The sequence below is a fragment of the Phodopus roborovskii genome, unplaced genomic scaffold (genome assembly GCF_943737965.1).
Source record: "Phodopus roborovskii unplaced genomic scaffold, PHOROB, whole genome shotgun sequence".
Taxonomy (NCBI): Eukaryota; Metazoa; Chordata; class Mammalia; order Rodentia; family Cricetidae; genus Phodopus; species Phodopus roborovskii.
The window spans coordinates 5881930-5897432 of record NW_026126602.1 but is presented as its reverse complement, the minus strand read 5'-3'; the positions used below and the strand labels follow the sequence as shown (position 1 = coordinate 5897432).

At 36.6% G+C, this 15503-nt stretch overlaps 1 protein-coding gene across 1 annotated transcript in view; it reads left to right on the top strand.

Annotated features, from left to right (window-relative positions):
• The first annotated feature begins 13516 nt into the window (after positions 1–13516).
• The window catches only part of Myo3a (myosin IIIA), a 163927-nt gene continuing 161940 nt past the window's right edge, over positions 13517–15503 (top strand). The window contains 1 exon segment of the mRNA XM_051205741.1: positions 13517–13721. Coding sequence (XP_051061698.1) covers positions 13554–13721 — 168 coding nt within the window. The 5' untranslated portion in view covers positions 13517–13553.

The window sequence follows — 15503 nt, the reverse complement described above, 5'->3', positions numbered from 1 at the left end:
TCTGCTTCTTCTATGGGGTTCCCTGATCTTTGAAGCAATGGATTTGATAGAGACATCTCATTTAGAGCTTTATGTTCCAAAGTCTCTCTCTCTCTCTCTCTCTCTCTCTCTCTCTCTCTCTCTCTCTCTCTCTGTGTGTGTGTGTGTGTGTGTGTGTGTGTGTGTGTGTGTAATAGCTGGCTGGTTTCTGTACTTGTTTCTATCTATCCCAAGGTGAAGCTTCTCTGATGATGGCTGAATAAGGCACTGATCTAAGAGTGCAACAGAATAGCTTTAGGAGTAATTTTATTATTCCTTTTTTCCAACCAATAATATTTGGTTTTACCCCACATCTCTGGGTTATCTTGTCTCCAGCTGCTGATCATGCAAGCCATGTTGGGCTTGGGTTCCATGTCTTGGAGTGGGGCTTAAATCAAATCAGACGTTGGTTGGTTACTCCCACAAGCTTTGTGCCACCATTGCTCTAGCATATTTTGCAGGCAGTTCAGATTATAGAAGAAAATGTTTTGTGGCTGGGTTGGTTTCTACATTTTTCTTTTGGTAGCCTAGTGAATACCGTCTCTACCAAAGACATAAGAAAGTGGGGATGAAGTTTCTATGTCGGCACTAACTGGCTCCACAACTCCATACTCAATGATGTGTGTAGGTACTGTCTTTAGCAGTGGGGCCTTGCTGTCCATTTGTAGAGAGCATCTTATTATCTTGGCCTAGGCCTGGATGGTTTGTTTGGGATTTCCTCGGGACCACTTTGACTAACAACCCAATTGGGTGTAATCCAATCCCTGATGGTCAGTTGGAACTCTGTGTCCTTTATTTGGAGACTTCATTAGAGTACTGATGGGAGAGGTCATTCTGTATGTTTCTCATACTGGTTAATAATAAAGCACTGTTGGCCAATAGGAAAGGAAGATAGGAGGGACTAGGAGACAAGGAGGAAATAGGAAGTAGTAAGGAGGAGTCAAGATGGAGAGCCTGAAGAAAGCAGTATGCCGCCGGCTCCCCGTAAGAGAAATACATAGATCAGCAGAAATAGGTTAATAATTAAGATAAAGCTAGCCGATAAGAAAGTAGTACCTGGCCAATAGCATAATATCAAATACAGAGTCTCTGTGTATTATTTGGAGCTGGCGGCGTGGCGGAGGGACAAGAGCAGGTGGCGGGCAGAAAAACCTGTACACATTACAAATGGCGCCCACGTGGCTAGTAAGAACTTCCACTTAAAATTTAACAAAAGGTTAAAAAAGGGTTGTAGAAACAAAAGAACAGAAATAAGCAAGGTTTCTTGGTAAAAGCATTTTTCTCGGTTGGACTCTGACTTGCTAGAGACAAGCAGATATTCGCGCGGCTCCTTTAAGGGAAGGTTCCTGACTCAGCATAAATGGCAAAAAACCGCACAGCTTTTAAACAACTCTGCTAACAGTTTATTGGTGTGTATGAGAGATGGCAATGGCAGTGACCACATCTCCAAGCCGGCAGCATGCTTTCTGGGTGGCAGCGCAGACCAAGGCGGTGAGCATAGCTTTCCGTGCTGGTGGTAAAAGTACCCGCCACCATCTTTGGTAAACCGTGGCTGACACAGCTATGACTTTCATTTTAGCAATGTTGTTGTTTACCAGATAAAAGACTTGTGGCCAGACGAAGATAAAGATTTACAGTAAAGACAGATTCATATTAAGAAAAACCTCTAAAGGTTTACAGTGTTTTAAAATATATGTAGGCTTGGGAGAAAAAAAAAAATAAAATGGTTTTTAAGAGACAAAGAGGAACTGGGTGTGGTGGCACACACCTTTAATCCCAGCACTTGGGAGACAGAGGCAAGCAGATCTCTGTGATTTGAAAGTAAACCTGGTATGCAGAGTGAATTCCAGGACAGATAAGAATTACACAGAGAAACCCTGTCTCAAAAAATAAAAAATAAAAAGTAAAAGAAACGGAGTAATAATAAAGCCACGTAAAGATGAAAAGCTCAGAGAGAATCTGGTTACTGTATGCTATTGTGTTGTCTCTGCATTGTTTGACTGCTGAGAAAATAACAACTGATAAAGGAAATGTTGCTGGATTAATTCAATTTATATATTTTAAAAATGCTTTGACTCCAACATCCAAGTTCAAGGACAAGTTACTGGGGAAAAGGATTTCTATTTTTGTTTCCACAGAAATTGAAAAGCTGTGGATTCCTTCCAGACTAATGTGGTTTGAGCAAGCCAGACCCCCTGAAACAGAGTTCCTGATGATCCAACATTCAAAACAACTTGAATAAGGCAGACTTACAGACTACAGCCAAGATTTCTGCAACGTCTTAGGATCCCCCATGACAGCGCCCCCTATCAGCAGGAAGTAGTTTGGAAAGAACGACGCCCAAATTCCCAAATATTGTTTATAAATGTTTGTTTTCATTTAAATGGACTTGGTTATAAATGGTTAATGATCACAACCAATATTCTTTTTAAAGGTAAAAAGGGAATTATGGTATATATATGGATACTTTGTATTGGAATGGATTTTCATTTATTGATAGAATTTAATGTCAATTTTGTGATATGTATATTTCTCCTCTTGTTTAGGTATCGTGTTTATTGAGCTCAGTTAGAAATGTAATGTACAATGTAGTACCGATTATAGATAATTACCTATGATAGTCAAAGCTTAGAGATTAGTTAGGTTTTTCAAGATACACAGAGATGTATTTAAGATAGATAGGAATTCTTCAAACCTTTCAAAGACCTACAGAATATGGCATTTAAAATGGTTTAGGGTTTTTCTTGACAATGAGACATAATTGTTCCTGGCAACACCACCTGCGTCAGAAAGGAAGATGAAGATGGACATTGAAGAAACTCATTATGGAGTTTACTTCCAATATGGCAAGACTAGCCATTTGGACAAGATACTCCTCTTGTCTGGACTGTTTGACTTTGTGATGTATAAACAGGACATGCAGGACCCACAGGAAAGTGACTTCTGATTCAAGATGGACATTGCTACAGAGATCCTGCTTCATGGAAGAGTCTGCGAGACAGTATGCAGGACACAGACAAAAGTGACTGACAAACTGCCAATACAAGAAGACAGTTTAAAGTTTCCTGCGTTGCTGAAGAGTCTGCCAGACACACTATAGCCTATGGGCTGAAGATGGAAGATTACAGAAGAACTTCGGGTGACCAGGCAATGAGTTGTCTCTGTCATTTCTAGAGCTTATATATTATCCTTCTGTGGTCTTTGAAGGAGTTGAAGACAGGTAGTTATGGTTATAGTTTTCATTAGTTAGGATTAAAGATAAGTTACTTAGACTTTAGACACACAAAGATAGAATAGATGATCAAATATTTTCTTCAAATCTTGCTAAATGTTAATGGACTAAATATTATTAACTGTGAGTCTTACTTGATAACTGTTGTATAATATATTTTGCTGTGTTAAGGTTAAAACCCTTCTTTTTATTTAGACAGAAAAGAGGAGATGATAGGAGAGGTCATTCTGTATGTTTCTCATACTGGTTAATAATAAAGCACTGTTGGCCAATAGGAAAGGAAGATAGGAGGGACTAGGAGACAAGGAGGAAATAGGAAGTAGTAAGGAGGAGTCAAGATGGAGAGCCTGAAGAAAGCAGTATGCCGCCGGCTCCCCGGTAAGAGAAATACATAGATCAGCAGAAATGGGTTAATAATTAAGATAGAGCTAGCCAATAAGAAAGTAGTACCTGGCCAATAGCATAATATCAAATACAGAGTCTCTGTGTATTATTTGGAGCTGGCGGCGTGGCGGAGGGACAAGAGCAGGTGGCAGGCAGAAAAACCTGTACACGTTACAGAGTACCCTTCATGTATTTTAGGAAAATGATGGGTAGTGTAAGCTAAATTCAAAAGTACTGCATTTATAGTTACCTTAACTTGACTAGTCCTGGTAGTGGCTACTTGCACAGACTTAGGAAAGATATCTAGACCAAGGCAACTGTAGATCCTGAGGCAAATGAGCCTGAGGTGGATGAATGTAGAGAAGAACATAAGGTGAGTTTAGGAAAGTCAGGACACCTAGATTACTCAGTCTGGAGGATGTTTTGAGGATGTGGGATATTTTGAAGAGTTTGAATAGAAAAATAAAACAGTATGATTTATGTGTTAAGATTACTCTGCCTATTCTCTGATAATGTAGATAAGTTCAGTGGCTGATCTGTCACCATTCCAGTATGTGTCATCCATCACAGGCAGGATTTCATTCTGAGTATAGTCTAAAACTATCCATGATGTAGTCTTGAGGCTTGGCAGGAGTAGATACATAAAGGGACGGGTCCTCAGACCCTATTCCACAGAAAAGCTATGGGCAGTGTCTATGCATATGAGGATCGGTAGTTCTATTCAAAGTAAAGTGTGTTCAGTTTTGAGCAAGCCATTTGTGTTCTTAGCATGTTCTATGTTGTGGAGAAATTTGTGTTTTCATTGAGAGTATACTTTGTAAGCATTTAGGAGAGTTAATTGATGTTTGCATTATATTAGGAAGAAAATGCATTTTTATTGATTTACAAAATGATTATCCCTACATTTTGTTTTTAGGCCCTTCCATTGATTTTTGGTCATTAGATAGAAGGTATTTTGAGAAGCCAGGCATGATCATGTGTCATCACTCAGAAACACAGAGTTTGAAAGGTTGAAGTAGGAGGATTTCAGGGTAAAATCCAGCCTGAGCTTCATATCAAGACTATGTCTCAAATACAACAACAAAGAGTATTACAATATACTTGGGGGAGGGCACTGTTCTGGATTGTATAGGTTTTATAAAGTAACAGTTCAGTGCCTGTATTGAAGTATCAAGGCCCCATTCACACAAATATCTCAAGAGAATAGCTTTTCATTTTCTGATGATTTGCTTGTATGATTTTTCTTGGTAACTGCCCATTTACTATTTTAAGTAGTATCAACAATGTGTGGTACTTTTTAATATCTCTTGTGTGTTATGCTTATCCTTAAGATTGTTTATTTATCAGATCTTTATAATTTTGTTTGTTTTTTAATGATCAGCCTTAACAGTAATCCAATTTAAAAAATTCTCTTTGGATGACTTGTATTGGTCAGTCTTCTAGTCTTAATCTTTCCTTGATTTTTTTTTTCAATTTTTCCCTTAGTTTACTCTCTTTGATTTTGGTTTGCAGCTGTGTGGTGTTAGTTAATCTAAAATCTTTGGATCTATATTTCACTCTGCATACTGTTAAAATAGCTGTGTTTCACAAGCTCTGGTAAGCAGTATTTTTGTTATTCCCCAGATCTAAATCTGTCTGACTATATTCATTTCATTCTTCTTTGGTACTTAAATTGCTTAGTAATGACCTTGGAGAATTCAATTGTTTCGTTTTTTGTTTGTTTGTTTTTGTTTTTTTAATGTTTTGGTTGTTGATTTCTGATCTAATTCCATTGCTACTATAAGTGCTCATAAAATACATTGATCTTTTCAGGGTATTTTCCCTATATATTTCAATATACTCATTGAATTCTCTCATTAATTATGTAGCTTAATATTATTCCTAGTTTTTTCCTTTCAATATTAAAGCACTAAAGAGAATTAAAATATCCTAGTAGATCTATGATTTCCCCCATTTCTCTTTATTTCTTTCTGGTTCTATTATTTTAAAATTCTGCTAAAGCTTTCTAAAATATTCTTGGTGATTTAAGTCTTCAATTGGGTAGAGACTCTTTTTACCTTCAATATATGTTTTCCCTTAAAATAGATTTTATCTATACCATTCTGTTTAATTTAGTGTTTATGTGCCATAATACTCTTCTTCCACTATTTCTATCATGATTTGTATATGGATCTCTTGCATATTACTTGTAACTGCCAGTCTCTGTCTTTTCACAAATGAGTTTGGTTCATAAGCAATTATTACAATTATTGCTTCATTTACAATTATTCCCAGTGGGTTATTTTAGACTTTGTGTTTCTTGTTTTATTGTTTGTTTGTTTTTCACCCCCTGAGTTTTTTAAGTTAAAGTCTCTTTTGGATGAGAATATTCTATTCTTGATCGTACAATCCATCTGCTGCCAACTCCTGAGCCCTGGGATTACAGGCAAGCACCATGGTGCCCTGCTCTACACCAGTGTAGAACGAACACAGGGCTTTATGCATGCTTAGCAAGTGCTCTGCAAACATTCCCCGCCCCTTGGATGAGTTTTTACAATAAATTTTCTTCCTTATATTTTGGAAAGCTATATATATATATTTCCAGGTTCTAGTACTTAATATAGGTGTTTTATATACAAGTGAATTTTAAGGTCTGAAGCTGTTAATTCTAACTGCCTCCTGAATGAGATGGCGAAGGAACCAAGAACATTTTCAGTCCTATCACCCCTTGCTGTTGGTTATCACTGTTAAGTATTGTCCAGGGTGACCTGCACTGGTTTTTGTGGGCAGAGTTAGTAATAACCACACACTTAACAATGTCTTTGCTGGTTTTGGTAACTTAGACCTTCCTGGTGGGGTTATGATCATACTTCAAGTAGATCCTTCAGAGGTGTTCTTCCTTAGAGTTGCTAAACTCACTTTATTTTTTTGGTGAAAAAAATAAAATGTGTCTATTCTGTCTCTGATCTTGAAAGATGGTTTTGTGAGCATGTTCTGACTGTTGTGATTATATGACATGTCCTTTTGTGACTGACTTATTTTACCTAGAATACCATCCATGTTGTAATGTGTCAGAATTTCTTTCCTTTATAAGACTGCAGAGTATTTTCATGCTCACATGCTCATGGTGTGTGATCATAATATATTATTAAATTCAGCTAGTATTTTGTGAAGTTTTTACAATAGTGTTCTCAGGGCTAGCGGTTTGCATTTTCTTTTGGTTCCTTATCATGATATGATGACATCATAGAATATACTCAGAACCTTCTTAAATATTTCATGGAAAGTTTGACAGATATTGGTGCTAACCTTCTTTAAATATTTGGTGGAATTCACCAGTGATGCTGGTTAGTTCAGAGTTTCTGTTGAGAGAATCTGATTACTGACTCAATCTCTTAATTATATGTCTGTTCACATTTTCTACTTCCTTGTTAGTCAGTCATGTTAAGTTGTATATTTCTAGGTATTGTGCATGTCATCTCATTTGTCACATTTTGGTCCTCAACTGTTCACAAATACTATTTGTTTCTCATAATTGATTTTCCTCACTTTCCTTTCTAGTTCTATTCTCTCACTGTCTCTCTCTCCTCTCTCTTCTCTCCCTCCCTCCCCCCTTCCTCTTCCTCCTCCTCTCTCTGTGTTAATCGCCTTTTTTTTTTTCATTAGAATACTTGTAATTTTGATGACTCTGGAAAGGGTTTTTTGTCAACCAATTCTTGGTTTTGCTTTCTTTTTTTTTTTTTTTTTTTTTTTTTTTTTCTGGCTTCTCAAAGCACAAAGCTGGCTGAGCTGGCTGTCCACTAGGTACTTCCTTCCCCCTTTAATGAGCTATTTCCTAGCTACATGTCTCTCTGACATTATCCCCACTTCACCCCCATGAGGTTTTGTGACATTTTCATTTGTCCCGGTGTTCCTTGTGTCTCTTGTGAACTTTATTCTGTGACATTAGTTATTCAATAACGTATAATTTACTCCATACATGTAACGAGTATTGGTTTTTCCACCTGTCGCCTAGTCTTGTCCCGCCGCTGCTCCAGCCCCAATTAACACACAGAGACTCTGTATTTGATATTATGCTGTTGGCCAGTTACTAGTTTCTTATCGGCTAGCTCTGTCTTAAGTATTAACCCATTTCTATGTATTTCCACGTGGTCTTACCAGTGAGAGGCGGCTGGCGGTTCTATTCTCTCCAGATTCCCCATCTTGACCCCTCTTTACTACTTCCTCTTTCCTCCTCATCTCCTAGTCCCGCCTATCTTGCTTTCCTATTGGCCAACAGTGCTTTATTCATTAACCAGTATGAGAAACATATATACATTATGACATTTCCCATCACATACATACTTTAGGTTTTTTGTTTATATTTTTGTTGCTGTTTCTAGTTTCGGTCTGTTTTTAAATTTTTAAAGTAAAAATACTTCACATGTTGCAGGTTTAAACTTTTCAGACTTATTTTGAAGCTTAAAATATAGTATATGCTAGAAAATATTCGTATGTAGTTGAGAAAAATGTGTCTAGTATTGCTGTTGCTTGAATGTTATCACAGAGCTGCTGGCTTCTGCCCTGAGTTGAGCCAGTGTTGATTGCTTTGTAGTTCCATTTCTTGATGCAAATATGTTCATAATTTTGGTGGTGAGTTCATACACAAGTGCATATAGCAGTTTGTAACTTAAAGTCTATTTTATTTGACAGTAGCATAGCTAACTCCCTCCTCGTCTTCTCCTCTTCTCCCTCACTATCTCACACCAAATACTGATGGAGAAAGATCTGATATTTGCTTTTGAAGAAAATGTTTTTGGTATGCTATGATAGTTTTACCAGTTCTGTCATTTCTGCCGAATTTTTGTTTGTAATGACAAGTTTCTTTCCTTTTCTGTGTATTTTATGGTTTCTTTGTAGTAACTATGGAGGTTATATGTCATCTTCAATTGGTAGCAACCAATTTTCTTTTGGTTTTTAATTTTTTTTGAATTTATAATGTAATTACAACACTTCTCCCTTCCCTTTCTTCCCTCAAAACTATCCCATGTACCCTTCCTCGCTCTCTTACAAATTTGCAACTTATTTTTAAAATGATACCAACTATCTATATCCCTTTTGCAGCTCTTTCCCCCAAATTCTGTGTTATTGATGTCATAAAGCAAATCTCTGTGTATTATATACCTGTTATAGTTACACATTTTAAAATATTTTTATTTTATTATTATTAATGTTATTATTTTTAATTATTGTTATGTGTTTGTATGATGCACATGTATGGGCACACATACCATGCCATGTTTGTGGCAGTCTGTGAATAATTCTGTGGAATTGGTACTTTCTTTCCACCCTCACATGGTTTCTGGGGACCCAACTCGTTCATCAAGCTTGAGCAGCAAGCGTTTTACCCACTGAGCCATCTCACCAGCCCTGTAACTTTGGATGCATATATTTCATACCATGCTGAATGGAGCTGTAAACTAAAATAATGGTAATATTGATATATTTGTCCATGTTTTTGTGTTTACTATAAAACCTTACATTTCCTTATGTCTTCAAGTTTACTTTGTGGTACCCTTCATTTTGTCCGCAAGGCTTTCTTTGGCATATGTTATGCTAATGCACTCCCTGCAGTTTTTCATGTTTGGGAAGGTCCGAATTTCTTCCCCATTTTAAGAATTTAATTATATTTTATTTCCTATTGTGGGTATATGCATACACTTGAGCAAACATGTGCGTGCCATGTTGCAGGCATGCATGTGTATGTCAGAGGACAACCTGAAGGAGCTGGTTCTCTCCTTCCATCTTGTGGGTCCCAGGAACCAAATCCAGGTCATAAAACTTGGCTGTGACCCCCTCTACTTCTGAGCTATTATGCCAGCCATTCTTCCTCATTTTGGAAATCAATTTTGCCAGATAAAAAAAGTATTTCTTGAGAATTTTTATTTTAGTGGCATGTAAGATTTCTTCTCAGTTGAGAGATCTGTTTACAAACTTAGAGGGAGTCCCATGCGTGTGTGCCGGGTTTCTTTTCTCTGGAGACTTTAAGGATTAGGGTTATCTTTGGACGGATTATATATAGTATGTTCTCATGTGAGGTTTCTCTGGACTTGGGGCAACCTTCTACTTCACTAGGTCCCTTGGATTCATAGACTTTTGTATTTCCTAAATTTGTGAAGGTTTTAGGATTTCTTGAGAAGCTTTCTCCCTCTTCCTTTGTCTAATATGGAATTCTTAGAACACATATATGGGTTTGACTGGTGGTGTTCCTGTAGTTCCTTAGGATCTGGCCATTTTTCTTCATTCTTTTTAGTTTTTTATATAATAATTCTAAATTACTTCCCTTCATATTCACTGATCCCCCCCATTTGCTCATTTGTTCTGAAACTTCTTTTGTGAATTCCAATTATGTCATTTTCTTCATATTTAGAATTTATGTTTGGTTCTCTGTTTTAAGTAGATATGTAAGATTTTATATACTCTATCTGATTATAGGTAGTTTGGGGGTGCTTTTTGTATGTGTATTCACTGAAAATGCACTAAGAAGACATATATCTTTTCAAAATATCTGATAGAATTCGTTATTGAGGCAATTTGACAATTTTCTACTTATTTTTTGAACATTTGTGTTCAGTATTTGTAAGTATTCTTTGAGTATCTTCTTTATAGTAGACATAGTTTTAAAGTCTTTGTGATGTTAGGAAATAAAGTGGACAAAAGTTTCAGCCTGATTCTCAGTCCGTGGGAGGATTGGAAGTTCAAAGTCAGACTCAAGTACAGTATGGAGTTTGACAGCAGCTTGGGGTTTTGGGAAACCTAAAATAAAAAATCCTCTGGGGTGTCGACTTCCATTTTGGCAAAGAAGGAGTACAAAAAGTATAATAACAGAAAAATTGTGCTATACGCTAGGGGATTCTAAACAGTGTGGAGACAGAATAAGATATAATAATAGGAAACTGGGCTATATGTTGAGGGATCATAAACAGTGTGTGGATATGGGTTCAGGAGGAAGAATGGGGTGGAAGAGGAGGGCTGGCTGAGATTTTACATAAGATGACCATAGTAGTATCTGCTTATTAGAAAGATAGTGACTGGCGTGTGATCTGAAGGTCATGAGAGTAAGCCATCTGCAGGGTAGGTTAACATGAAGGAAATTCAGTTATTTTATCGGGGAATAGCCAAAGTGAGGGGATACAAAAAGAAGAGAGAATAGTTTTTGAAGTGAATATTAAGGACCTTTTATAGTTAGTACTGTTTTATTAAATATGGATCTTCTTAGTAAAATATCAAAACTTTCAATATAGAATAAATCAGAATAGAATAGAATAAAGATAAACCTTCATTTTTAAAATGTCATTTTGAAAGTATCATTTTAGAAGTATAGTAAAAAGTACATATTAAAATATATTCAGTATGTGTCATGGGAATACTTCTGTGGCTCACATGTTCATATTAGGTGCTTAACTATAGGCCTCCAGGTTTTTTGTAGAGTTTTTTTTTTTTATCTCACAAGAATGATAAATAATTAAAAGAAATGTATGGATATTTGTTGTCATGTACAGTTTACTGTAGTAATCAAACAATCAGTTATTTACTACATGTGACAATTTCTTTTCTTCTTAAGAAGTATGCGATTTAATGGTGTTAGTAACCAGAAGTGATTGTTTGTTAAATTACATTTTAAAAAATTCATGTGTGTACTGTACTGTATCTCATTTCTCCTTCTTCCTCCCATGAACTCACCCCTCCCTGTCTCAAATTTATGGCCTACTATTATTGTAGCATATATATGAATAAATACATAAATAAAGCCTGCCACACCTGTTTTGCATTACTCAAATGTAAAGATTTTTAAAACTGACCAGTTGGTATTGTATAATCAGTTAGGGGCTCATCCCTGGGGAAGTGTAGCTGTTCATCTAGGGATAGGCCCCTGGGACTTCCCCAACCCACTTTGGCATGTCAGCTGGTGTTGTTGTTCAAATCTTGTTGAGGCAGCCATATTATTGAGATTTCATGGGTGTACCTCCTCCATCTAGCTAGCAAACACAGTCTTCCAGCACTACTTTCTGGTCCTTTGGCTCTTAAAATCTTTCCGCTCCCCTTACATACACACACACACACACACACACACTCTGTCTCTCTCTCTCTCTCTCTCTCTCTCTCTCTCTCTCTCTCTCTCTCTCTCTCTCTCTCTCTCCCTCTCTCACACACACACAAACACACACACACAGAGAGGCATACACACAGACACATACATGCACACACAAATGCATTATAATAAATAATTAATAGTAGGGTTCCCTGTGGCTTTTTAAAATATCCTTAGTGTTATTTATTCCTCTTCCTTCTCCCTGTTTCCATGTTGTCCTCCACCCCCCTATCCAATAAAAGCTCCATAAAATTTTCTCACTTGTCCATTCATTCCCACTGTTCCCTTCTCTAATAGCCTTTTTTCTAGTCTCACTATTGAAATTCCTTCTGTGTGATTTTGAAGATATATGTTCCATAGGCTTCGTTTTATCTGCTTGAGGAAGGCCATGTTTGTTTTTAATGGGATTTGACTAAATATACTCTAAAAAAGTAGGTCATGATTTGGACAAAGTCTGTTTATTCTTCATGTCCAGCTCAAACTCTGTTTATTCCCTATATCTTTTTCTTATCACTTCACAAATAATTTCTTATTTGCCTGGACCACTCCAACACATCAGAAATGTCAGACATTATACGGTATAGTCACATGTTTTAACCTAGTCGTGTGTTTCCCATCTTTGTATCTCAAAACTCATTGAAGTCTGGTGCCCATATTTGTGTGTTTCCATTTTTGTGCCTGTATATTGAGAACTCAACATTTAATTATTATCTCAAAAATGATAGCTGTGTTCAATAATACTACAATGAGGAAGTAAGAGTTCCATTTAATGGCTGTATCTCCTGGTGGGAAACTCCTGTTTCAAACTTTTAACAAGATGTAATAGGTCTCTTTGTCTAGCATTACATGCATGGCATAAATGCTTATTTGCATGACTCTAGAGAGAGATTTAAGAAGTAGTTATTTTGTCACTAATTATGAAATCATTAAAGAGGATGATTATCACTGATTTACCTCTTTGCATCATGGATCAAAGGCACAAATTTCATAAAGATTGAGTATTACAAGAACCATTCAGAAGCATCTTTTGTGTAGTGATGTAATTTTTATCAGTCTTTTAGGAGATGATGTGTCCCTTATTGTGGTTAATCAGGATATGATGCTTACTTTGATTTGGGTTTTCATGTTCTCTTTGGTTCTCTATAATCCTTATTTCTCCCACCCACTTTCAAAAAATAGGTTTTCTTAAGAACTATTACTTATCCATTCATTCAAGATTATGTTTTAAAATCTACTGTGTGATAGATACAGAGTTTGATTTAGAATTGAATAAGATAGACAAGGTCTCCACCCTCAAAATTAACAGATGAGAAATAAGGTCAAGGAGATGATGGGTTGATTTTAAAAGGGCCTCTTAGGTTATGGTAACATCACTATAAATGCAATAAGAGGACCCATACTGGGTTTTATATGGAGATTCAACATATATAAAGCAAAGAATTTTATCACCTGAGTTTCTTCTAAAGCTATTTTGTTATAACCCCCAAGTATGAAGTCTGTTGAAATTATATCAAAGCAATAAGAAATGGTCATTTTTATCTGAAAAGTATTAATGAACCAATATGAAACAATACTAAACATAGAAATTAAGTCTTACATACAAAACATTATTAAACTCATTAGCCTGCTCATAAAGTAGAAACTAAATTTCCTCTGACTCTGAATTATATTTGATTACTGTTGCGTACTTTCTATTATATTGGTGAAAGTGTTAGATAATTTCCCACCAGCTTATTCATGCCACTTAATACCTCTGATCAAATGTAGGTGGAACTGTACCGTTTCTCTTCAGTGACTTAAACCTTGGAGATGATTCCGTTAATAGGAAAAACGATCATCTTTGATAACTTTCCTGATCCTTCTGATACATGGGAAATCACTGAAACCATCGGCAAAGGGACATACGGAAAGGTTTTTAAAGTTCTGAATAAGAAAAATGGCCAGAAAGCAGCAGTCAAAATTCTGGATCCAATCCACGTGAGTCACTTTGAGATTTAATTTTTTAAAGATTGTGCTTATTTGCTTGTTTGTGAGTGTAAGTATGTATGTTCATGTGTGTAGAGGTGCATGTTCCTTTGCTTGTTTGTGTGAAGATGTATGTTCATGTGTGTGATTGTGCATGTATGTGTATATGTGTGCATATGAAGGCCAGAAGTCAACCTTGGTTGTCATTCCTCAGCCTTCATTCACCTTGTTTTTTGAGGCAGGGTTTCTCACTGGCCTGGAACTCACTACTTAGGTTAGCCTAGCTGGCCAGGGATCTACCTGTCTGGGCCAACCTAACGAACCTCCCTAACATGGGATTACATGCTCTCACCACCACATTCAATGTTTTTACCAGGGTCTGGTGGGGACAGGCAGTGACATTGGGTTTTCTTCTTGTAAGATAAGCACTTTGCCATCTGAGGTATCACCCCAGGCCCTAGCTTTCATTTTTAAATATATACTTTATTTTCCTTTGTCTTAAACACTTAAAAAGATCCAAAAGTATCTTACACAGATTCACTCTTCACGGTGTCATTCTGAAACAAGGGGCAATATGAAAAATAAGCAGAAGTCTAATTATTTGCTCCTCAGACTTATGTGTTTTTTCCATATGGCACCACAAGTTTTTAAACAAATGCATAAGCACACAAATGCATCTCTCAACAATGAATCAGTTGATTGAATAGTATTGTATTCTTTTTAAAAAGTCACAGATACACATACGTTTGAGTCTGGAAGTTCTGAAAATCTGGTTATATTAATCTGACCTCCACTTTTTTTCTGTACTCACTTGGGATTTGGATAGTATTGCTCTGAAGCCAAATTGGAGAAGATTTAAAAAAAAAAAGTTAAACTGCAAAATGGTGCCAGTTAATAGGCCAGTGCTTGGGGGATGGGGAGTGAACAACTCAGAAAGCTCTACCCCTGGATTAAGATCTAGAGGAAACTATTGATTTCTGAGAGAAGGAAAATCAGTCTTCTCCAGGGATAAACCTTGATAGGTCATCCAGTTCCAAGTGGTCACGCATAAATATACTAAATGGACTCAGCAGGTGTGTGTGGAGAGAGAGAACCTTAAGTAGACAAGAACTCATGAATTTGGGAGGGAGAGGGTGGTGTTGGAGGAGGGAGAAGCATGTGTAAAAATATATAATACAGTAATTATGTATGAAATTCAAAATATTTTTAAATAAATTTTAAAAAGTGGCATTGTTAATAAACGTTTTCATAGAGAAAAATATTATATTTCCCTCAGAGAAGAAAACGTTCTGATTTGCCTGTTTCCATAGTAAAAATGGTATAGATTTATTGGGGTGAAATTCCTCCTTGAAGAATTCAGCTTCCTGTTCAGTCCTGATGTTCTCTCTTGAATCATTAGTAGTGGTTCCCTACACTGAATGGTACCCACCTCCACACTTGCTGTTTTTAGGATAAGCATTGGCAGCTTGGGAATATCTGAACCACCTAGAAATAACTAAGTATCCCATAACACACATGTGAGCCGAATGAGCCCAGAATCATGTGCTCCCCAGATTCTACTGAGAGTCACTTCTGTTAAGAGACTCTTGAACTTGTGGTGGAAGCATGATGTGATAGAAATGATATAATAAGGAGGTCACTGCAGCTGCATCCTTGATATGGCTTTTCAGCTAGCATAGGGTGCTACCTGATTTTTTATTCATTTCAGAAATAGTTCTATTTTGATAATTTATCTGTGCTAAAATCATTATAACTGCAGCATTCCATGTTATTTTTAGCAGAGGGCTGGGGTGG